General features: G+C 39.7%; 1 protein-coding gene across 2 annotated transcripts in view; it reads left to right on the forward strand.

Annotated features, from left to right (window-relative positions):
- Nrx-1 (Neurexin 1) overlaps positions 1-24,414 on the forward strand; it is a 743,918-nt gene that overhangs the window by 602,345 nt on the left and 117,159 nt on the right. For both annotated transcript variants that reach the window (XM_083118572.1, XM_083118573.1), the window contains exon 6: positions 8,115-8,273. In XM_083118572.1, the coding sequence (XP_082974698.1) occupies positions 8,115-8,273 (159 nt within the window). The remainder of the gene's footprint in view (positions 1-8,114; positions 8,274-24,414) is intronic.

The following is a 24,414-nucleotide window of genomic DNA, read 5'->3' on the forward strand; positions in this document are numbered from 1 at the left end:
TCCTTTTCTAAAGCTTCACGCTTGGCAACAGGGATCGGATAAGGCTTCCTAAACACTGGCTCTAAATCCTTCAACCATATCTCACACTGAACGTCTCTAGCACAGCCAGGTCTTTCTGAAAACACATGGTGATATTTCATAAGCAAATGGAACAAACTATCCTGTTCACTCTTGGACAAGAACTGACTTTCTTCAACCTTTTCCCTAATTTTATCTTCACTGGCACTCCACTTATCCAACACAGCGACGTTTACTCTGGCTTCCTTGCCTCCGTCGTAATCTATATTAACAGTGAGCGGGGTGCAGCTACTTTGCAGTGTCAACTCGTTCTCCAACAAACAGATATTGGCTCCATAGGGCTTAAGAAACGGCATGCCCAGTAAAACATCAACACCTAACTTCTTTATCACAAATACTTCAGTGTTCAACTCCTGGTCTCTAAATTTAATGCTAATATTCCTCCTCCCACAAATCCTTATCCGATTCGAACCGGTTACTCCAACTATTCGAATTTCTGGGTCCTTCTGTAGTTTCATTCCCCTGTACTTCTCAAGTAGTTCCATCCAAATGTCGAAATTTAACAACGAAGCCTCGCTCCCAGTGTCGAGTAAGCAAACGACAGGAATGTCTGCAACTTGAGCTTTAACTTTGGGCGTACTATGGAAAGTAGTTAATTCAACAGACCTCTTAATCCCTTCTACAGCTTTCTCTTCTATTTTGGTTAAGGAGTAGCTCTAATGGATTTCGTAAGCCCTGTTAAAAGTTTCGCCATTGGATACTAATCGTTCCTTACTACTTCCTTGCCCAAGCGGAACGGAACTTAAGCAAGATTCCCATTTAAACCTTGGTTAGTGGGAACTACTGGAGCGCTCCAATAGAACTGACGAGTCTGATCAACGGCTTGTTGTTGTTCAAATGTCCTCGGTAACTCTGATTCATATGTCTGAGATCCTGAAGTCACGAATTGCCGGTTAGGAGAATTATAGACTCTTCTTCGAGGAGGAGATGCTGAGTTTCTTCTTCTCTCGACGTAACCTCCTTCTGGTGCTCTCGTCTCGGGATCAGATCTTGGTTCTTGTCTATTAGGACGACTTCTATACCACGTCCTTCCTCTAAACTCCCTAGTTTGACGGTAACCATTATTACCCGTCCTTGGTTCCTCATGGTTACGGACGTTGTTGTTAATATTTCTTCCCGCAGGTCCGTGGTTTTCTCGGACGACTTGTCTCACTGCTGTATTTCTCTGCATTGGTTGCTGATTTCTAAATCTTCCATTATTACTGTTGCCAGCTTCATTTGTCTTGAACCAATCTGCTCTCCAGCTTTCGGCCTCCTCATTCACTTCATACCTCTTCAGGAATGCCGCTAACTCTTCCATTGTCTTCGGTGGGTTAACGAGGCAAAGTTGTCTGACTTTATAAGACATCTGTTTAATTATCAAATTCAAGACCTCACTTTCTATGAGTACTGGAGAAAGATTCTTAAACCCAGCATAGATTCCCCACGCATACTCTTCCATGGTTTGATTGGAGCCTTTAGTGTACTTTCTATTTCTCAAGACGTCCAATTGTCTTTGTTTTGCTTCCTCTGAAGCAAATGTAGCAGTAAACTTTTTACAAAATCCATTGTAGTCCCTAAACTCTTCGTAATGGGCCTGAAACCAATGCTCGGCTTGTCCGGTAAACAATCTGGATAGTAACTGGAGACGATATTTCTCTGGAACTTGCATAAGCTCAAAGTTAACATTTAGTTCCTTCAAATACTTCTGTGCACTTTGAGCTTCAATGTTACCACTGAACTTAGGGAGTTGATTTAAGTCCGATATTCGAGGTAATTTGACATATCGTCCTCCGATTTTTTTTTCTAATTCCGAATCTGAAGATGGAGTTGGGTTCTTTCCGGGTTTCCGCCTCTTCCGACGAATCCTTGCCGGTGGCCTTTCGTCCTCGGAAGAGGAATTACAAGAAGGTCTTTTCCGATTTTTTTCTGTCTTCGAGGTTTTCCCAAACCTACCAGCATCAGAGTTTCCAATGGAGGTCACAACTTTACTGTGATTAATTCTTTCTTCCATACCTCGAACAATTAGATCTTCCACTGTGGGCCTAACATTATTCTTCCTCGAGATCTTTCTCTTACTCGGAGATCCGCGTGCACCCTCACACTCAACGTAATCTGACATCTCTCCAGCTGACTGATGGTTATCAAAGCCATAAGGTGACTTAACAGCGGTTTCCTGCTGAGATGGATCTATGTGAAGTCCTTGAAGCCTGTCTCTCAGGGAGCTTATGTTTTGTTCCACGTTTAATTTCAGCTGACGTAACTCGGTGGCCACACAAGTGTTATTCTTTGCAATGTTATCCACTTCTTCACGAACGCTGGTTATATTGTGGGTTACTTCTTCACGGAAGCTGGAAATACTAGTATTTATCTCTTCACAAAAAGAGAAAACCTTACTTTCTCCTTGACGTGGTTCTTCACCAAAATTCTCTAGCCTCTCGAAGCACTCAGCAACCTTAGAACTTACTTCCTCATTTTTCCCTAGATAAGCAGTCATCTGTTCCTTAATCTCGGTTACACTCACTCCCAGAGTGTCCATGGAACGAGTAATTCCTTCCATTTCACGCTCTCGCTCAACTGTAAGCGTTGTGTGGAGTACCTCCCACTTCTCATTATTTTGGGACAGTTCCTTGCTTAGAGTTTCATGCAGCTGTTTCCACCGTTCTTCATTTTCCGATCTATCAGCATGTCGCTTTCTTTCTTCTTATGCTTTCTCTTCTTGTCGCTTTCTTTCTTCTTCTGCTTTCTCTTCTTGTCGTTTTCTTTCTTCTTCTGCTTTCTCTTCTCGTCGCTTTCTTTCTTCTTCTGCTTTCTCTTCTTGTCGCTTTCTTTCTTCTTCTGCTTTCTCTTCTTGCCGCTTTCTTTCTTCTGCTTTCTCTTCTTGCCGCTTTCTTTCTTCTTCTGCTTTCTCTTCTTGTCGCTTTCTTTCTTCTTCTGCTTTCTCTTCTTGTCGCTTTCTTTCTTCTGCTGCTTTCTCTTCTTGTCGCTTTCTTTCTTCTTCTGCTTTCTCTTCTTGACGTTTTCTTTCTTCTTCTGCTTTCTCTTCTCTTAATATACTCCAGAACTGTTGCCACCTGTTCTCTTCAGCAATTTTTTTAGCTTTCTCTTCCGCCTTCCGAGCTTTCACCTCTGCAGTCTTCTCGATTTGACGTTTTCTTTCTTCTTCTGTTTTCTCTTCTTGTCGTTTTCTTTATTCTTCTGCTTTTTCTTCTTGTCGTTTTCTTTCTTCTTCTGCTTTCTCTTTTTTTCTTTCCTTTTTTTCCATTTCGGACCAAACTGTCAACCACGGAGGAAGTTCAATAGCAGGTTCCTTATTCTCATCTTCATTGCCCTGGCAACCTTTACACCGGACGACATCTAAATTTTGCCCTTCCACGGTTTCAGCCTCAAATTCGCAAACGAAATGCTTCCACTGACTGCAGGAAATGCACCTAAATGCCCCCTTATCTTCATCTTGATCGGAGCAACAATCAAAGTGCAAAATCCCGTGTTCCTCTACAATCGTCGGCAATGAATTGCGTTTAGACTTTCTTGTTGCCATCTCGATGTTTCGTAATTTCTGAACAACCACCGGATATATACTTCGAGCCCCAAACGTTGCAGCGCCACTTGTAACGAGCCGCCCTGGATCGTACTTGGTTCGATGGGTCTATTGAGCCTCGGCTTCACACTCAGTATCGCTTCGGGGCTTGAGTCTCCTCGGCTCAAGGTTCGGGTTATTCCGGCTTCTTCAATCCTCGTTGTAAGGTCCCTCGTAATTCTAGGTCAAAGGTTCTCAATGTACTTATAGATCTTGACCAAGATTCTATAAGCAATCGACAATCCTTTTTCCCACTAGGTTCTGTCGATATTCGGTTCAGTATCCAACTTCCTTTTCTCTTTTCAGCCTCTGACCAGAGAACCGAAAATTAATCCGTGACCACAGAATAAGAAAAGGTGTTCCCTGACCAGGGACACAAACGTTGACTACTAACAGTCTATCGACCGATCCCGAATTCTGGTATATCCTAAGACAATCACAATCCTCTCAATTATATCTCCTGACCAGGAGCATAGAACCGAGAGAACATAAGCCTTCTGACCAGAAGAGCTAAGTAATTGTCCTAAGGTAATCCAGAATAAACTAATTCCTAGTAGCGACGTGGAAGTAAGCGCAGAAATACGGGTGTGAAAAGAAAAGACGGTAATACGAGTTCCGTATTTATCTGGAGTTCGAATACAAAAGGCCACGGGCCACCGAGCTTTGTTGCTTATATAGGATTTCTCGGTGCCGTGAAGGATTTACCAACTTTTATCTTTACCTCAATTTTACATTATAATAAAATATCAAAGAGGAACATAATTAGCTACATACAGAAATTATTATTTTTACCCTTTTGTGAATATTAAATATGCAATATAATTTTCATTGTTACACTCAGCATTTAATTTGACTAGGGAGTATGGCTTCTTCCAACTCCCCTCTCTCCCTGCAACGGCCACGCGAAAAGACAACAAAGAAAAGAAAGAAAGTTTACAACGTTAAAATGTTAAGCAATTTTTTTTTAAATACAGGTTTTGTCTTGCGCGGGTATAACTTTCGTTTACCTTAACGTAACTAAATTCGGATTACACCGTCTTGCAGTAAAAGAATCAGGGATTAATATGATATTAATTAAATTATTGTCCGCCAAAGGACACGACAGATATAGCGTGGGGAAGACAGCCTAATCTTTCGCCTTTTCCCCGGTTTCAACGTTTACATAAAGTTGAGTCTGCCTGGCTTCTACACAATAGCGATTGCTTTCTCGTATTGTTGTCACCGAGAATGAAATTCCAGCTCAGCTTGCTGGCAGAAAGAAACAAACTCTTTTAACTTATATTTAACATTATGATGTATAGTCTATATACGAGGTGTGTTCCACTTTTCTTGGTAATTAAAAATTAACACACAAATTTTAAGTACCAAACCAAGAAAAATATTAAGTTTTTATGCATATTTGTAACGTGAACACTGCTACACGTTACAATGGACATGGGCTCACAAAGAGAAGACAATTATCGTATCCGGTTTTTGTAACAAGGAGCGACTGTTAAATTATTTCGGTAGTTCTAACAGCGTATGTAGTAACATTAATGATTGTAATGACTACTAGAAACACAAGAAGCAGTTAGTGCTTATGTAAAAATTACATTTTTTTTCTCTTTGAATGTATAGCAAGTAAGGACATTGTGGATACAGTCAGCTCAGAAATACAAATACGCTTTATTTGTACATTTACTGAAACAGTTTTGTAATGTCTCTGGTGTTAGAGATACAAAGTCATCCCATCTAAAATTTTACTGGAACACAGAAGTGGCTTTAAAACAGCTGGTCTGAGAAACAATGAAGTCCCTTCAACCGAGGCAATAAAATCGTAATGGCCGACTGTGCTTTCATCTAAAATCTCATAGTGGCAAGTGAATAATGGATAACGTTTGCGGCTCGCGAAATAAGTTCTCGAGGCAGAACTCTCTCCTCCTCTCTTTGTGTGACAGCCAGATGCTTTCCCTCTGAAGCGTTTCGGATTTCCAGCCCTCCTTGGTTTGGGCGACTGTTCGGGTTTCATCTCAGCTTCCCTTCTGCTAATGAAGCGGAAATTGTAGACCATCCAAATGGTGGAAGTTCAGCAACAGAGAGCGACTTGTCTTAAGGTGCTGTTTTCACATTCGAGCTAGCGAAGAACAAAGTGAATATTTTCTGCCTAGGGAATCCAAATGAGAACTTTCACTCCCCCCCCCCCCTTTTCTCTCTCTCTCTCTCTCTCTCTTCATCTTCTCTCTCTGTTGAAACGCGCCAGTATAATGACGCAAAACAGATAATGCTTTCCATATTTTCAAACTATTCTTGCCACTATTGTACTTTCTATTCATGAAGGAAAGAAACTAAAAATACGCCCCGTTTCGATTTAATGCTCTGTTCTCTCTATTACTAGTTATCATAGGCGTAACTGGGAGGGGGCAAGGGGATGTCACTTATCCTTTAAGAACTTTTAGGCTATTACCATTTACAAGTTCAGGGTATTTTTGTTAACCTCCAGGGACCTGAGGAGAAAAGTAATAAAAAAAATGTTATTTGTAATTTACCAAATTTAGCAAAATAATGCTGGACGCTATTTTATTTGATGGACACTTTTAGATCCCCCTCCAAGTTAATCCCAAATTTCGATGCTGTCCCTACCTCCCTCAAATCAGGCTCCAGGTTTCGCCCATGCTAGTTATATTTCATATAAGGACCACAGAAGATAAGTTGTTTTTATTTTTGCATACCATTGCTTGTGATCCTTTATAGTTTTGTTTATATTCAGAATGGATCTTTCGAAGGATGCCTGTATGAATAACATAGTACCAAAAAAAAAAAAAAAAAACAATCACCATCCTTCAGATTGCCATGGAAGTTAGAATTTTGGAAGTAATACACATTATACACTCATAAGAGTAACTGTAACACAGTTTCAGGGTACAATTGAATAGTCCGCCATGTCTTCTATCGTTATCTCTACAATTGCTGCAACTAGAAACCCAAAATTTAATGAACTAATGGGCCTACCAAATAAAGGTAAATACATCATATATTATACCAGGTCTGAGTGTCCGCCTGGCTATGAGAAGCAACAATCGATGTCATGTGACATCTCGATATCTCAGGAACTGTTAAATGTGGTGCGATGAAACATTCTGAGCTTTAGGACTTTTGGACATACTACAAATTATGAACATATCGACTGATCCATTCCATCTGTATTTGAGGACAGAACAATCGAAACCAACAACCGATATATTTTTACGTTGAAATATCTATTAGATATTTGCTGAACTCAAATATAGGGTGAGGCCGTCAAACGGGAAGATATAAAAATTTCACAAAAACATAGAGAAAGCAAATATTAGTTAATTTTTGAACATGAATGTACTGTACATGAGTTGAAATTGCTAGTGTACCTGAGAAATGTTTATTTTTTTAATATGGTGTCAGTAAGATGGCGTCCTTGGTTTTGCACACATTGTCGGAGTCTCAGAGTAAATCCGCCCATGAGAGGCAGTCAAACGGGAAGATTTCAGGAATGGCTGGCGGGCGTGGTTGGGGGGTTATGAGCATGAGGGGCGTGACCTTGAGCGGTAACACGGTGACTGTAAACGCTGGACGTTATGCTGAATATTGGTAACCTTTTTCCTGCCTGTCCTCGATGACTATGACCCAGATGAAGAAACACTCTTCCAGCGAGATGGTGCAACTAGCTATACTGCCAGAGTGTCTATGGATGTGCTTCGACTCGCATTTCAGGTCGTCTCATGAGCATATTCGGCGATATTCATTGGCCTGCCCGTTCACCCGATTTGTCGGGTCCTGACTTTTTCTTTGGGGTTGCCTCAAGTCCAAAGTATTCAAGGACAACCCTCCCAAGAACCAGGGAATAATTTGAAGGAGCGAATTCGGCAAGAGATCCACAACATTCCGTTGGAGATGCTACGAAGCGTCATGGGCGGATTTACTCTGAGACTCCGACAATGTGTGCAACACCTAGGACGCCATCTTACTGACACCATATTAAAAAAATGAACATTTTTCAGGTACACTAGTAATTTCAAGTCATGCACAGTACATTCATGTTCAAAAATTAACTAATATTTGGTTTCTCTATTTTTTGTGATTTTTTTTTAAATCTTCCCGTTTGACTGCCTCACCCTATATTTCAGAATACGAGTTGGATTATTTATTTTCTTCTCGATTGGCTCTCCCTTTAGACTGTTCTAGTGAGCAATCGAAACCATTAGCCTGTTTGGTGTTTTGTTTCAATTCTTGAAACTGTGATTGCGTAAAACGAAGAGAATAAACATGATGACAGACAATTTGATTGGAAATACTTATACATTCTACGCTACAGCTGATTTACATACTTAGAAATTCAGTGGAAAGTACATTGTAAGCTTAACTGTAACGTTACTGCAAGTAATAATAATGATGAGAACGGTTATGTATTGTTGTGTTAAAGCCACAGAGGAGACAAGTGCTCTAAGCTTCCCGTTGTCTGTTGCAGGTCTCGATGGCCGTGGACGGGATCTACACGGACGGCTTCAGCTCCATGGGTCCCTTCAGCATGCTGTCTTCCAGGAGAGTGTACGTGGGAGGCAGCGGAAACACCAACCTCCTCCCAGGCTCCAAGATCAGAAACAATTTCGTCGGCTGCTTGAGAAAGGTAAGATTGAAGAAGCATGATCGGAGTTTTCACTTACAGTGACATGAATTTTTTAAAATAGATACGCAATTCACATCAGCACACTGCAACCGAAGGGCAAATTCTGTACGAGAATTGATTTAACAGAGTGTATTCTATGTTTTGCATCCTTTTATCGGTGAATAGATAAATTTTCCGTTAGTTTATGGAACTACCACATGTTTTGGGGTGGAGGAAAATATAGAAAGTAACCTTCCTTGTCTGATTCACTCACAATGTGGCCAGTGCAGCCTGGACTTGCTCAGATACCATGGCTTACCGGAAGATGAATCCCGCTAGAAAAGGATTGATGAGGAATATTTAAGTAAGCCTTGTGACAGTTTAAATTCCAACGAAACGCTGATGATCTAGTAAATGTCAACTCCTTAAAATCGCATTTTCGAATGCAACGCACAAGTACAAACAGTTTGTATGTGAATCGCTCTCCTAACGCGCTATAGCATGGATGTCTTGCAAGTAAGGATACTGCAACTTATCAAAAAAATAAATGACATCATCGAGGGATCATTCCAAACAATTTTCGATCCAGAGCAACACGGTGCTGTAGTAATATCACTGACTTTAATTAAACATTCTTTTTCCCGTTCCAGACACAACATTTAAATTCTGTTTATGACAGGCAGGTGTCCTCGATATTTAGTCCAGAAATCTGTACTGCATAGTAAAAGGTTTCACACACTTATATAGCAGCGAGTTTCTACTCACAATCTCACCTTTGAGTGTTCTGGGTTGTACTGTAGTCCTGGCGAGAAGGACTTTTGTACAAGTATTCTCTCCGAAATACTTTTCTAATCTATTGCATTTTGAGAATGATCTCCAAGCAAGCTGTATCGTACTAGGCAGTGGACTTTGAAGTTTTGTACAGTTTACTATGATCAACCGAATTGTTATATTACATATTTATTTATTGAGAAAATTCCAGATACAGCACAGGTGGCCATTTTACACTGAAATTGTCAACAATGAAAAAGCAATAATAATAATAATAATAAACAAATAAATAAATAAAATAATTAAGAGTAACAAAACAACATAAAAGTGAATAGCAAATGAACAAGAAAATAAGTAAAAGATGGCACTATGTGATATTAATTACAAGCATTTCTTCTGATAGAAGTCCGATAGGCAAGCTCGGAGGAAAATATATCAATACTTGAGGGGAAATCATTGTATTGTGTTGCAAGTCTGTAAAAGAGATCTTTTATGAATTTCTAGTCTAGATTTTTTTTGTATAAAATAACCTTGTGTTGCGTGTTGTGCGCATAGGTAATCGAAAGTGGAATTCCTCAAGAAGTGTGTTGCAGCGGATTTTGCCATTCACAATTTTGTATAAATAACTGAAATCATCCTGCAAACGTCTCTGATAAGCAGTTTGTAAGTTAAGAAAAGACAAGAGATGCGGAGATGAAAAATTGCGTAATGAGGGAACCCTGTACCGGACTATAGCTAGGAAGAGTGAAAGACTGAATCGATTTTAGAGAGCTGAGTGGGACACGCCATGGACCAGATGGGAGAGCAGTACAGAAGGTCGATCCGCGTATATGTGTCCGATTTTGGACTAGCACTTACCTTATGAAAATCCACGGGACCACCATCGGTTGACCTCAATGTGATCACCGTGTGTCTTGGCAATAGCCCTGCACCGTAACTTCCATTGTAGGAGGCTACAACAAAGTACAGGAAGTGGAATCTTCTGCCATTCCTCCTGACAGGCTTCCCACAGGCCCTGGAGAGTGGTGACACAATGAGAGGAAAGTGCCCGTATCAGTAGACCAAACCCACAGAAATTTATGGGACTCGCATATGGTGACTTCGCCAGTATATCTTGAAATGGAATAGCCCGAATGCCGGTGTCTGTCGCCATCTGTGGCAGAAAGTTCTGGGTAGAACGAGATGTATGTGATGAGACCTTACAGCGATAGGCCTCACTGAGGTAATGTTCACGGCTTTTAAAAACCTTCCGGAGGTTTAATTTCTCACACAGGGTGCGGTTCACAGTTGACTGGGCCACGTGGAGTCGTGTGGCCATCACGCATTGCATAGGGGGGTTTTCCTGTAGTGCCATTCGATGCAACTTCCGAGACACGGGTTGAATCACTGCAGTGCACGCTCACTTCCTCGTCCCCCTGGTGGGCGACTGAATTGTTCGCTCGTTCCCTTATTTCATTATTTTATTACCGGGGTGTAAGTAAGAAAAGGTACTAGCGAGAGGTTCAGTAACAAGGCTCAGACCATTCTATGTTCGGAGAGACGCCTCCGTCCTCCAGGTACATACCTGCGCTTTCTTCCTCGATGTTCACGCACCAAAACCAAATCCAATACTGTTTCCGAAATTCCCTTCCGATCTTCTCAGATCGGTTCGGTTGCTTCGCTATACGAATTCCAATACCTGTCGATTCATATCCGTCTGTCAGGCTGGTACCTTTCCACGGACGAGGCAAGTAATGGAATTTGTAAGGTCTGCATTCCAAACCGACGAGAACATCCTGTCTCCCTAATGTTTCGTTTTCAAGTACACCTTCTAATATTTTACCTACAAGTCAACATACCCCCCTGTCAAGAAGCGTCATCTCCGATGGTCGCTTGTCTGAGTGTATCATTTATTGGTTCATACATGTTAGCAATTCCTTTAAAACGATATAGAAGGACATCAAGAAACTATCAAGCCTGGTAAGCAGAAAAATTTTACCAGTACCCATCCATAATACTTATTAGTATGCATAAATAATGCATAAACAACTAAATACCATTAAGAACCAAAGAGCAGTAAGTTGATTAACTAAACATATGAATATGAAATTAGGATAGCTGATTATAATACATAACCACAACCATTACCAGCACAATATCTTTTTTACGATGTTTTTGTCCCTTAAATTGATTATTTTAATATTACGTTATCACTGGTGTTCTTTGCATCGCCAATGAAAACGTAAATCATGATGCACTATACACTATCCTGGAACCAAAATTTATAATTATTTACAAATCTGAATGAAAAAATATTCACTTTTGATAAGGCATAGTTTACACTGTATGCCATAATGACACTATGTAATCACTTAGAGAATGTTCACTGTTTAAACACATTGTGTTCAAACCTTAAGGGTTCAATACGACATTATTTCGTATCATTGTGTTTATTTTCACTTAATCACATTGTTTTATCATTTTGAAAGTACCAGTTTCTTCTAAAAGAATTCACGCAATGATTGCAGATCAGTATCATTTCGATTTCCCGTGTTCTGAAATGTTCACGTTTGTCCATGCATAGAAATGCATAGCACAATTGGGACGAACCTAGTTCCTGTACTTATGTAGTCTATTGGGACATCACTAGGGATTGAAGTGGTGAACTTGGCGTTTCCAGTTCCTCGAACTTCTGCATTTTCACATCTTGTTGCAACTTGTAACGATTGATGACATCCTGGGCAGCTGGGATGCTCTGTTGAATTGGTATTTGGAACATGTAATGCTACTAATTGGTCCTGCTGGGAAGGAATTCCAAGTTCGTGAAATACTTGCCTGTTATACTAAGGTGTTGTAAACTGGGAATCAGATCACAGTGGGAGAATCACATGTTGTCCTAGGTGAGAAACGTCTTACACTTCTTCTCCAACTTCCGCAACTGGGACAGAAGGTTCGTCTTGGATGCATTGTCCTGTCTTAGCAGTATCAATTTGAATGTAATAGACACACATTCAATGAATGCTGTTCCTTCTTTGTCCTGTCCAAACAAAGTGTAGCCTCCGGAACATTCCTCTTGACTTGTCTTTCATCTTTCTATTCTCCAATACGGCAAGTCCATCGTCCATCAAAATCTGGGGGGGGGGATGCTCCAAAATTGGATTTAATCTGGAGGTGTATTCTGTAGAAGGTGGAAGACAATTTGGCGGCGTTGTTCCTCGAGTTTTCCTCTGTCGATCTTCGACGATGCTCTGGTGTTGTAGGTACCTGTTAGAGGTGGTCTGAGCCATTGAAAGGAAGGAGAAAGAGAAAATAAGGATAGGAATGTAGTAATTGGACATACACCAATCGACATGTACTCAGCCAATTGTAGGGCGTCTTTAGAAGTTCACTGTCTGCCTGCTGGACAGGGTGTCTAATCCATTGGCTAAGTGCAAGTCGGTGGTGATGTGCCTTAACAGATACTGTCAAAGTGATGTGATGGGATATCGATACAAGATTGTTTAGCCAGCGCTTTGGAAGAAGAAGGAATAGGGGGTGGTGCTGTTGATGGTCTGATATGTCTATTTTGTGCTATTCTTACAGGAATTATTTGTTCTTCATTTGTGACATTTATACTGCGAACTTGAGGGGTAGGTTTTTGTCGACTGGTTGTTTGTTGTGCAAGGGGACGACAACAAAAACAGGATTTAATTTTACGAACAAAACATGCCGTAATTAATAAAAATAAGATAGTCCCTACAATTATTAAAGATATCGCTGTCGCTGTATGTGACGCAGTTTCGAAGGGCAGTGCATTATTATTATTATGATTATTATTGCAATGAAACACAAGAATTATCAATCTTTATGAAAATTAATTCATTTACTGTTCTCACTCATATGTATTATGAGGAATTCGTTATATATATGGAATTACTAGAATTCCAGAAATTGTGTGCTAAGGGATATCAGATACGCTCAAGTGCGCACTATACTTAAATGGCTATCTATGAAGATAAAACCTGTCCCTAGCATCATTAAACTTCACATAAGTGAAATATTATTATTGCGAGCGTAAATTCATACATACTGTATATAAATATAACTTGTGCACTATTTCATTTAAATTATAACAGGAGTGTATACTCTGCAATATACGTATGTATATTGTTGTAGAGAATTTACACTAAATATCCTAATGCTCGTTATTCTCGTAATGTTCTAATGTCTCTATTATATAAGTTTCTTGCATAATCGTGTTTCACTGTAATATTCGAATGCAGATGATGTGAGTTTTGGAGAAATTGCTTACATGCGAAACTTCTGTCACTTCTGCTAGTTGTTTGTCGTTCGTTTGATGTCACTTTCAGGATGACGTCACGCTACTTCGTTCCTTGACCGCTGCAATAGGAGATGTACCTGTTTTGTTGATATCGCTCTCTTCCAAGTCGAGGAGGCGAGTGTTGCAATCTTCATGAAAAGAAACCAGTTTATTCAACTAAGGATAGTTTGGCGTGGTTATCACGAAATTCTATTTTTGAAGAGGACAGTTCCTGTATATTTTGATAAGATTTAACAAAATAAATGAATTTAGGTTTTAATTAAACATGAATGCTTCGATTGGACTGCTTGTTTTGTAGCGTCGCTTTTCTTCCCCTTTGACTAATCGCGACGATGACGATGAAATGATGGAAAGACAACGTTCTTTCCCATTTGACTTTCTGTGGAATTATGTCCCTTTGACTTCTGTCTCTTCGATTTCTGACTGTTCTGCAGACATTTCGTCGATATTATAATTTTCTTCTTGTATTTTCTCCTTTTCTTCGAAGAAAGGTTTGACTCTTGTTATGGAAAATGTGTCGATTTTATCCTTTCCTCGGCCGTCCTTGTAGCTTATTCGTACGCTGTTGGCATTTTCCATTTCAAGAACTGTACCATGTATTTTGAAGTAATTTACGAAGTGCTTAGGTACATTTCGTTACGGAACTGTGTCTAAAATTAGCACTTTTTGTCCAGGTTGAAATTCAACATGCCGTGTGTGTTGGTCTGAGTACTTTTTCTGGGTTTTAAATTTCTTCTGGAGATTTTCCTGTGCTTGTTCACGCATCGCTTGCAATATATCTAGGCGTTCCTTGTTAGAGTGCTGCAACGAATTTGGATCTATTCCTAGCAATGAATCCATCGCATTCTTTGGTTCGTAACCGTACATAAGGTAATGTGGAGAATATCTTGTTCCTGTGTGTACTTCTGAATTTATCGCAAACGTTATGGCCGAGAGATACAGATACCACTGTGCACATTTTTTCATTACATACGGTCTCAGCCTTTGCTTTAATTTCTGAATATGTCTTTCGGCGAGTCCAACTGTTTCGTGGAAATCTGTGTTTGCGAATCTGAGTCTGACGTTCAATATTTGACTCAATTGTTCCATGATATTTGAAGTGTGCGCTGGTGCACGATCAAGCGTGATGTTGTCTGGCACACCAAATCGCAAAATGATCTGTTCCATTAATGTATTGGCGATCGTTTCGGCGTCAACTGAAGGTATAGATCTCGTTACCATGTACCTGGTCGCTTGATCAACGCAGATGAGAACGTAGCGATGTCCGTGGTTGGCTGTGGCCTGCAGTGGACCGCACGTGTCGATGACCCACTTCCTGGCTGGGGTGGCGATCGGTTCGAACGTCTGAAGGGTGAGCTTCTTTGGTCCGAAATCTCTCTTCGACATCTGGCATTCGAGGCAACTTTTTGATTTCATGTACACCCATCGTTTTAATCCTGGGAAGTAAAATCTTTTCCTGAAATTTTCATACGTGGAAGATGGTGAAGCATGAGCTGCATTGTATTCACTGCAATGAATCTTCTCGAAAATTTCATCTTTTAATTTGTGTGGAATGCACAAGAGAAGTTCCTCTGTCTTGTTGTATCGATGACGTCTGTACAGTTTGTTGTCTTTGATTACGTAATACTGTGCTGCTCGTACTACTCCTGGATCTTGCATCGGATCGTTGTTGATGACTTTAATGATAGGGCTGAATAATGGATCGTCTTCTTGATGTTGTCGAATGCTGAAGTTTTCGTCCTCTAGGTGGAAAATTAGTTCAGGGTTGTCTTCACTGTCGGCAGGAGCGTCATCTGCTGGATAGCGGCTTAAAGTGTCTACAAGGGCATTTTCTGATGACTTGACATGTTTCACATCGAAGGAAAACTGCTGTAGTTCCAGAGCTCTTCGTGCCAATGGACCTGTCAAATTTGATGCTTGTCGTAAATAGGATATGGAGTGATTATCAGTTATTAAAGTAAAATGGCTGTTTAGCAAATAATATTTAAACGCTTTTACTCCATAGACCACTGCGAGAAATTCTAGTTCAAATATTGATTTCTTCTTCTCTGTGTCGGTTAATCTGCGGCTCGCGAAGGCAACTGGGTGGCGTGAGCTTCCGTCTTCCGAATCTTGCCAAATGCTGGCTGCGAAGCCAACTGTAGACGCATCGGTGATGAGGTAGGTCTTCTTGTTTTGAGAATACGGTTTGAGAACGGGAGAACTGAGAATTTTATCCTTTAGTTCATCGAACTCTTTCTGGTGCTGCTCTGTCCACGTGAACGGAACGTTCTTTTTCAAAAGTTTATATATGTTATCTGCTAAAAATGAGAATCCGGACACATATTTCCTAATGTAAGAACAAAGTGCTAAGAAGCTCTTCACGTGTTTCTTATTGCTAGGTGTTAGAAAATTCTTGATTGAATTAATGATTTTGTCGGAAATTTTCATTCCTTTTGCGGAAAGAAGATGTCCCAAAACGATGGTTTCTGAAAATGCGAACTTACACTTCTTTATTCCAACCGTCATGTTTGCTTTCCTAATCCTATCAAATATTTGTTGAATTAGGGAGAAATTCTCTTCAAAAGTGGAAGTTGCTATGCACAAATCATCTAAATAGGTGGCTACTTGATTGTCGGGAAGTCCACTAAATACTATGTCCATTAGTCTATTCATAAAACTACTGCATGTCTTCATGCCCATAGGTAAACATTGATAACGGAATGAACCACAACCTGGAATTGCGAAGCTGGTAACTGGACGTGATTCTTCTGATATTGGAATTTGAAAATAAGCTTGAGCCATATCCAATGTAGTGTAAAAAAATTTACCCGCAAGACGTGCTAAAATGTCATTGCAATCTGGAGTGGGATATGAAACATTGTATATTACTTTATTAATTTCTGAAAAGTCTGAAACTATTCTGTAGGTTCCATTTGGTTTCTTAACTAAGAATATGCGATGACGAAATGGTGAGTTTTCACAAGGTTCAATGATCTGTTGTTCTTGAAGTCTTGTTATTTCATTTTTCATTTTTTCCCTTAAATTTATGGGTATGGGAATTTGCCTAGCAAATGGAGGAACACATTCAGCAACATCTATGTGTGCTTCCATTGCGTTTGTTTTAGAAAAGCACTCAGAATTCCAATACATGATATCTGCATAATTGTAAATTAAATTTTGAATTTTGAGGTTTTGGTCTTCTGTTAGTTCGGGATTTATATCAATTTGTTTAACGTCATAAAATTTCCTATGTTTAGTGAGTCGTTTTAAGGTTTCCTGTTCTAAATTTTCGTCACCTTGCTCGAATGAATGATGTACTTTATGACCACTATTTGCATTCGCATTGACGTTAGTGTCATAAATTTCAGAAATTATTTGGTTACTTCCTGCTGAACCAATTGGAGTGTTTTTCTGTGTTACTAACGGATGATCTTTTGTGTTTGTTAGCAAAATGTGGGGTTCTACTTCATTAACTAATGCATAAGGTGCTAAAATATCTAATGAGTCCAACAATTCTTTATTCGGTTCAAATGTGTTATATTTAGTCCCAATCTGGATGTTTTCTAGCCGTAGTTTTACATAAGTTGAGGATTTCGGTTTTAATGTTATTTTATGTTGTGCTACAAATGTTGAACTTTGATTTAAATCTAACATTTGAAATATATGATCAGGAATGGTGTGTACTTTGATTTCGTCACTAGAAAATTGCCATTTTGGTGAATACCCTAATCTCTGCAATGAGATCGTATTATCTCCTAACGATATGTTTGCTTTATGTAGATTTAAAAAATCTGTGCCCAAAATTGCATACTGGAATTTTGTATTAGCTATTCTGAACGGGTGACAGTAAAATTTCCCACCGATTCCGAATCGTATGAAGGCAATTTGTCTGACAGTTATGGAATTTCCACTTATTCCTGCTATGGTTGAATTTATGTTTATTCTTTTTGCATTTGTTGGAACCAAGTTGTCATTTATTATACTACAATTTGCACCTATGTCTACAAGTACTTTACAAGGTTTCCTATTTACTGTTGCTTCTAGAAAACTAAGATTATTCTGTTTAATTATGGAACTGTATGCAAACTTTTCCCCTGACGACCGTTCCCACGTTCATAGGGTTTCAATAGTTTAAAGAGGCATTAGGTGATTGTTGTTCCGATGAACCTGTCTGATTGTAATATACTTGTTGATTATATTGCTGGGCTGTATGTTGTTCACGTTGAGGGCAACAGTTTTGGCAGGGTTGCCATCTCTGAGCTTGTTGAGGGTGTTGTCTCTGGAATGGCCTATAACCTCCTCTACGGTAATTTGAACGTCGTCTGTTCCCACGTTGGTAACCATTGTTTGAATTATTTGATCTATAAAAATTGTTACTTCTTTGGGAATGTGAACTATTCCTACCGTTATATCTTTGGCGTGCAGGAAATCTATTATTAGTTCTAGTAGGCTGTGATCTATTCCTGAACGTTTGTGCACTATTCTGAAAATGATTAATTTGGAGTTCATTCATTTTAATTTCCAAATCTTTTAATTGATCTTGTGTTACAAAGTTTTTTTCTGTTTGCAGTTGACTGTTTATTTCCTGTTGATTATTTGAGCTAGTTTGAGGTTCTTTTATGGGAGGTTGGGTTACTATGTTTTGCAATCCTATCTGATTTGTTGATGCAACTAGACCTTGAGTATATTTAAGGGCCGCTAATTCCCTAGTTTCTCTGTACGCTTGCTCTTCCAAAAGGGTTTGCTTTCTTTGCAAGTTGTTGATGAACCGTAGAAGTTCATCCACCGAATTAAAATTCTTGTCGGAAGCTACTTGAAGGTACTGGGTACGTAGTCCCCTCACAATGTAATAAATTACATGATCCACGGATGCTTGGGGAAGATATTTCTGAATCAAGGCATGCTTACGCAAGATGTAAGCTTGCGGGGTTTCCTGAATTTGTTGGACTTGTTCCTTTAAGAAATCTTCAACCAGGAGAGGTTGACCAATGTCCCTAAAAGTATTGGTAATTTCTGTTTTGAGCGTTTGATATTCCTTATTTGCATAATCTGGTTGAGATTTTATTCCCGTTATTAAATCTAAAGCGATTCCAGTGAGGAATAAAGGCAAGAAATCTTTTCTTTTGCAGGGGTCCAAGTTAATGCATCCGCCATATTTTCAAAAGTTGTGAAAAATTGATCAACTTCTAAGGGTTTTTCCCCTGAAAACTTTTCAGGTTGAATAAAATTTGGTATGTTCAATGCCATGGTTTCAGTATTCTTGACAACGGTGGAAGGAATAATGGCAACGCAGTTCGTGGAATGTGCAGTGTTGGTGGAAAACTGCTGTATGTATCGCGACCTTGAAATCGAGACGGTGAAATCGGAACCGTTTGTTCCGCCAGCTGTTGAATCCTCGTTAAAGATAAGTCGAATTCGTGTTCATTTTCCCTTAGCATTCCTAACCCGCGTTCTGAAGCACATATTTCCTATAAGGAACTCGCACCTACAACTAAATGTTACAAAAAAGGCCCGTACCTCCAACCATGTTCGCTCCTTCCCTTATTTCATTATTTTATTACCGGGGTGTAAGTAAGAAAAGGTACTAGCGAGAAGTTTAGTAACAAGGCTCAGACCATTCTATGTTCGGAGTGACGCCTCCGTCCTCCAGGTACATACCTGCGCTTTCTTCCTCGATGTTCACACACCAAAACCAAATCCAATACTGTTTCCGAAATTCCCTTCCGATCTTCTCAGATCGGTTCGGTTGCTTCGCTATACAAATTCCAATGCCTGTCGATTCATATCCGTCTGTCAGGCTGGTACCTTTCCACGGACGAGGCAAGTAATGGAATTTGTAAGGTCTGCATTCCAAACCGACGAGAACATCCTGTCTCCGTAATGTTTCGTTTTCAAGTACACCTTCTAATATTTTACCTACAAGTCAACAGAATAGCTGGAACATCGTGGTTTTTATGCCGCTTGATTATGTTCTTGCTGGTCGTTGAACCCAAGGTGCATCCATGTTCTTTGCATTGTTTCTGAATTTTTGACACCGAATATTTGGCATGGAAAAGTGCAACTATGTAGTCCACCCAAAAACGGTTCACCTTAGGAGCCATGATGCACACAACACACACTCGCGATAGTGCCATGATAGTACAGGCTCAAACCGTCCTCCCACGCTTTTAACTGATTTGATCGATAGATTCTGTGCACAGGACTGACGGTTCAAAATCGGACACATATACGCGGATCGAAATTCTGTATTCTATTATTGGGGAAATGAATGATTTGAAGTACAGTGGGATCCATGAGTATTACCGTGCAAATTGCCCATCACCATGTTCGTGCACTTTATTTGACCCAATAAGAGCTTCAATAATTAAAAGAAGACTAAAAACAAGCTGTTAACAACTTCTGCACCAGCGTACATAAAAATCCATCGCTTAAAATCACACAGGATGTAAGAGAAAAATTAATGAAAATAGTCATGGACAATTTGCACGGTAGTACTCATGGATCCCACTGTACAAGGTGAGGGCTGAGATGTCACTAATTTCAGTGAAACGGTAGAGTAAACCTAAGAGACGCATGGCCTTTTTTGTGGTGCCTAAAATTTGTTCCTCAAATGTGAGGTTTTGGTCGAAAACAATGGCTAGGTCTTTGTGAGATGATACTGCTTTGATTTTATTGCCAGAGATGGAGTAAGATGACTTTAACAGGTTCTTCTTGAGAGAGATAGTGAGAGTAATGCACTTGTCAGGATGTAATGTAAGATCCCATGTCAGACACCAGGAAGTAAATGTATTTATGTCATTTTGAAGAAGATGAGTATCGTCGGAAGTGGAGATTTCTCTGAAAATTGTACAGTCATCTGCGAAAAGAAGGTAATTACTAGAGGGAGTTGTGAGATTGTCAGCAAGGTCATCGACGAATAATATGAACAAACAAGAGAGGTCCTAGAACACTACCCTGTGGAACTCCAGAGATGACAGGAAGAAAGTTAGAAACAGTTCCTGGAAGAACGACACGTTGTTGGCGATCGCTAAAATAATCTGCGAGAAGGGTTAGAAACTTGCCATGAATGTTGAATCTATTGCATAAGTTGTGAATCAGAAGACTATGACTAACAGTATCAAAGGCTATGGCCAGATCAAAGTATATTACATCTAATTGTGAATTATTTGAAATACATTTCATAGCATGTGAGAGAAAAACAGACAGGTTTGTAAGACATGAGCTACCAGGAAGAAAAACCATTTGTGTTTGAGCTTAAGTAAGGAGAAACAAATTTGTACAGTCTGTCTTTGATTACTTTTTCACAGATGATCGACAGAGGAGAGAGTATGGAGATTGGTCTGTAAGAAGAAACAAGATTTTTGTTACCACTTTTGTGAATCGGTGCGATGTTAGCTTGTTTCCAAGCGTGAGGAAAGATGCCTTCCGAAAAACACCTGTTGAAGAGAATGGAGAGGAGATAGCACAGGGATTGCATAGTTTTCCTGAGGAACATGGTTTTGATATCGTCCGGTCCTGTGGCACGGTGAGCTGCAGAGACGACAATAGATTCTTCACCTCATCGGGAGTAGTGGCAAGCGTTGTTAGAGAGGAGGAACAGGCTGATCTTACGTTTGGCAACGCTGCAAGGCAAGACGGAGGGCAGAAGTTACCGTGAAAATAAGCGTTGAAGAGTTCTGCCCTTCGGTCGCCTATCGCACTTTCACTATCATGTGTAATTTCAGCTAGAATCCTATTGTTATTTTTTCTTGAGTTTATTAGATTAAAAAAAGTTTTTTGGGTTTTCCGGGATTGTTGCAGTGATATTGTCTATATGTTCCTTATATATATATTTCTTATATTTTTTTCCCACGAAGTGAAAGTTTCTGTTGACCTAAACATTAGACCTTTCAAGTCCCCTCTTGACATAAACTGTTATACTCCTTTGCCACTGCATACCTTCGCCAGGGGTACGCCACATGACATTTAACCCTCTATTCCTCATCATTTAGCTACATCCTTGATTGATTCTAACGGTCACACACACACACACACACACACACTCCCAACGAATACGAAACCTTTCACAAGTGAATTAATATAATGTAACATGGCCATTATTTATTACTCACTCCGTTCCAATATATGGTATTGAAACGAGTTCATCTCGCATCGCAGGGTTATTGCGCATGTGCGAATGATGGAATGTCGGGCTGTGCCAATATGTACAGTTTTGAAGAATTCATGTTCCTCGCGGGCGTGACTCTTGTGAGTGTACCGTGGGGCGTAAAAGCAAAATATTTATGTAGCTGATTATGGACGGGAATGAAGTGGTCTCCAGCAGAGGCGTTACAGTACAAGCCCAAGAGCTTAACTTAAGTAGAAAGTCCAAGGTGGAACAGTTGGCAGCTGAATACCATTCTGCAATCCCTGCTCCAGATGAAAGTATATGTACAGTCAGCGGCAGTAAAAATGGGATACCTAGATCCTGAAAAACTCTTCTCTGCAAGGCGTTGCGTGTGTTGCCTAAATCAACGGCGGTGGTAGAAGTTATAATTTGAAATTTGCTATTAAAATCCACTTCTCGCCGTCGAGTTAGGCAATACACATAACGTCTTGCAGGGAAGTGAGAATCTGAGGATCTAAGTGTCCCATTTTTTTTGCTGGTGACCGTACCTTATTTTTGGAATATTTAGCAGACGTATACTGTATTATGAAATAATATAAATGATAGATTCCTGGGCATTATTTTGGAATATGTAGCATATTTATACCATACGTTGGATCGACATAAATGACAGGTTTCTACACCATACTTGGGATCGGAGGGAGTAGTTTTTACTTTAAAGGTCATATTTCGTTATGTGCTAACGGGATATGTTTTAACAGAGACTGGAAGTAAAGACTTACTTGTCAGAACAGGTCAGTAAATGAAACAACAGGCCTTGAGAAACACAATCACACAGAAAGTAGGAACTGCGTTTACTACTAAACGGCGAAATGCTCCATGGGTACTAATCAGTACATTGGCACATATATTGGATATAGAGTTCAACGAATTAGGAATATATAATCATAAATTCATTATAAACTTGTATTTTTCCAATATTTATAGTTTCCTATATAGCCAGATAGAGATAACTAACATTTTATTAAAACCACCTTATCGGCACTTTATCCACAAAATATATTTCTACTTTTATTAGAGCCTCCCGATGGCGCGGTGGTAGCGTCGTCGCCTTGTAATCAAGGGGTCCCGGGTTCGATACCCGGTGGAGGCACAAGTGGTTCGGATCCCACTTTGAACTGTAGGTCCTGTGCCGATTAGCCTTACTGTGCATAAATTGGACTTAAAACCATCAAATCAATCAAACAATCCTTTTATTGGTTATGAATAGGTCGCTCTACTGCTGACTTTTATCATTTCTTTAGTTTCATTCACAGACAGACGGGCACGCTGTTCGATATAATGAGTATCGCACTATATCAGCACTTGGTATTCTTTATTTTCTTTCTTTATTCACTAATTATGTTCTTGTATCCTCAGTAGTTGACGAGAAGTCAACAGAAAACGAATGGTTCCATTGTTGGCATGAATAGACAAATGCAATATTAACCAAATTCCCTATTTGTAGCATTACTTAGTTATGAGATATCGAAAGTTAAATATGTGTACCAACTCTTAACTTTCGATTAGGCCTATAAGACAAGGCCTCCCCGATGGCGAAGTTGTAGCTTCGTCGCCTTGTAATCAAGGGGTCCCCGGGCTAGATACCCGGTGGAGGCACATAGTGGTTCGGATCCCACTTTAAACTGTAGGTCCAGTCCCGATTAGACTTTCTGTGCATAAAATGGACTTAAAACTCCAACTCAATCAATCGATTAATTATTGGACTGCCATAAACACACAAAACATCCGATCAAGATCCTTTGTATCACATTACGTTAGTGTTACGTAGATGTTTCTCCGCCGAATTGTTTCTATCTTTAGTAATTTGTGAGAAATCGATACACATATATGTGTGTGTCAATTAGTTTCGATTAGATATACGGACATGCCACTCAAACTAAATCATGTCGCATTAAACTAGAATTTACTAGGACTTGTAGAAAATTATGGACCGTGTCCGAAAGGTGCAAAACCGTACTTGAAGCGAGGATCCTCCCAGAACTGTCATGCAGTGCGGTCTTGAAGTCGTGAACTGGAAGTGAAAGTCTTTCAAATTGCACTTCGACTGCAGCGCCAAATGCGATCAGTAGATAAAACTGAAGACACGTTGTTTTCCCCGCGTTTTAAACACTTGTTTTTCAACATAAAAATCACATAGCATTTTTAAAAGTTCTTATATATATACATTTCCATACATTAGAAGAACTCCAACCAACAACTTGCTGGCCTATAACGTATATTCAACCTCCATGATTTCAAAAAAATGAACAACGAGTTCATAAATCACGTGACCAAGTCTGCAACGATCCGTGCTCCGAGATATCGTCTCGATTGCTAGAGTACTTGGCGCTTTTGAACTGTACTAGGTGACGCCACTTCCGTCAAGACCATACTTCAAGTCTGCACTTTGTACCTTTCGAGATATCGACATGTCACTTTGGATCGATTGTTGTCTATCACGACCAGTCCGGCTGAGAGTCCACTTTTGTTGCGTTGATCCTTTATTTGGGCCTCACTTATCGCACAAGTCTCTAAACCTTACAGGCCTAACCTAACAACGGAGGTATTTAGCCTGACAACGAAAGCATTCCGCGATGACTTCAGAAGGCGAGGTTGCTAGAGGCTTGTGCGATAAGAGAGATCCCTATTATTTGGTAGGTCTATCAGTTCGCGATATTTTTCTTCTTCCTGACCCTTGTCGTTTCTGATATATAAGATAAAAAAACAGACAGACACAGCTGTCGCAATAAGGGTAATTTATCAGTTTCCTAATTTGTACCCTAAAACACAAACGGACTTGTAAATACCTCTAAACCCATTTCTTTGTGTAGTTGTGTTTCTCATTTACTAACTCTGCACCGTCTTTACGTTCAGTAAATGTAAAACATATTTATTCCATTAGCCCATAACGAAATATGATTTTTAGAGTCGGAAATAATAAATAATGCCCACATTACATT

This window comes from Lepisma saccharinum, chromosome 3, assembly GCF_977018435.1.
Source record: "Lepisma saccharinum chromosome 3, izLepSacc3.1, whole genome shotgun sequence".
NCBI lineage: Eukaryota > Metazoa > Arthropoda > Insecta > Zygentoma > Lepismatidae > Lepisma > Lepisma saccharinum.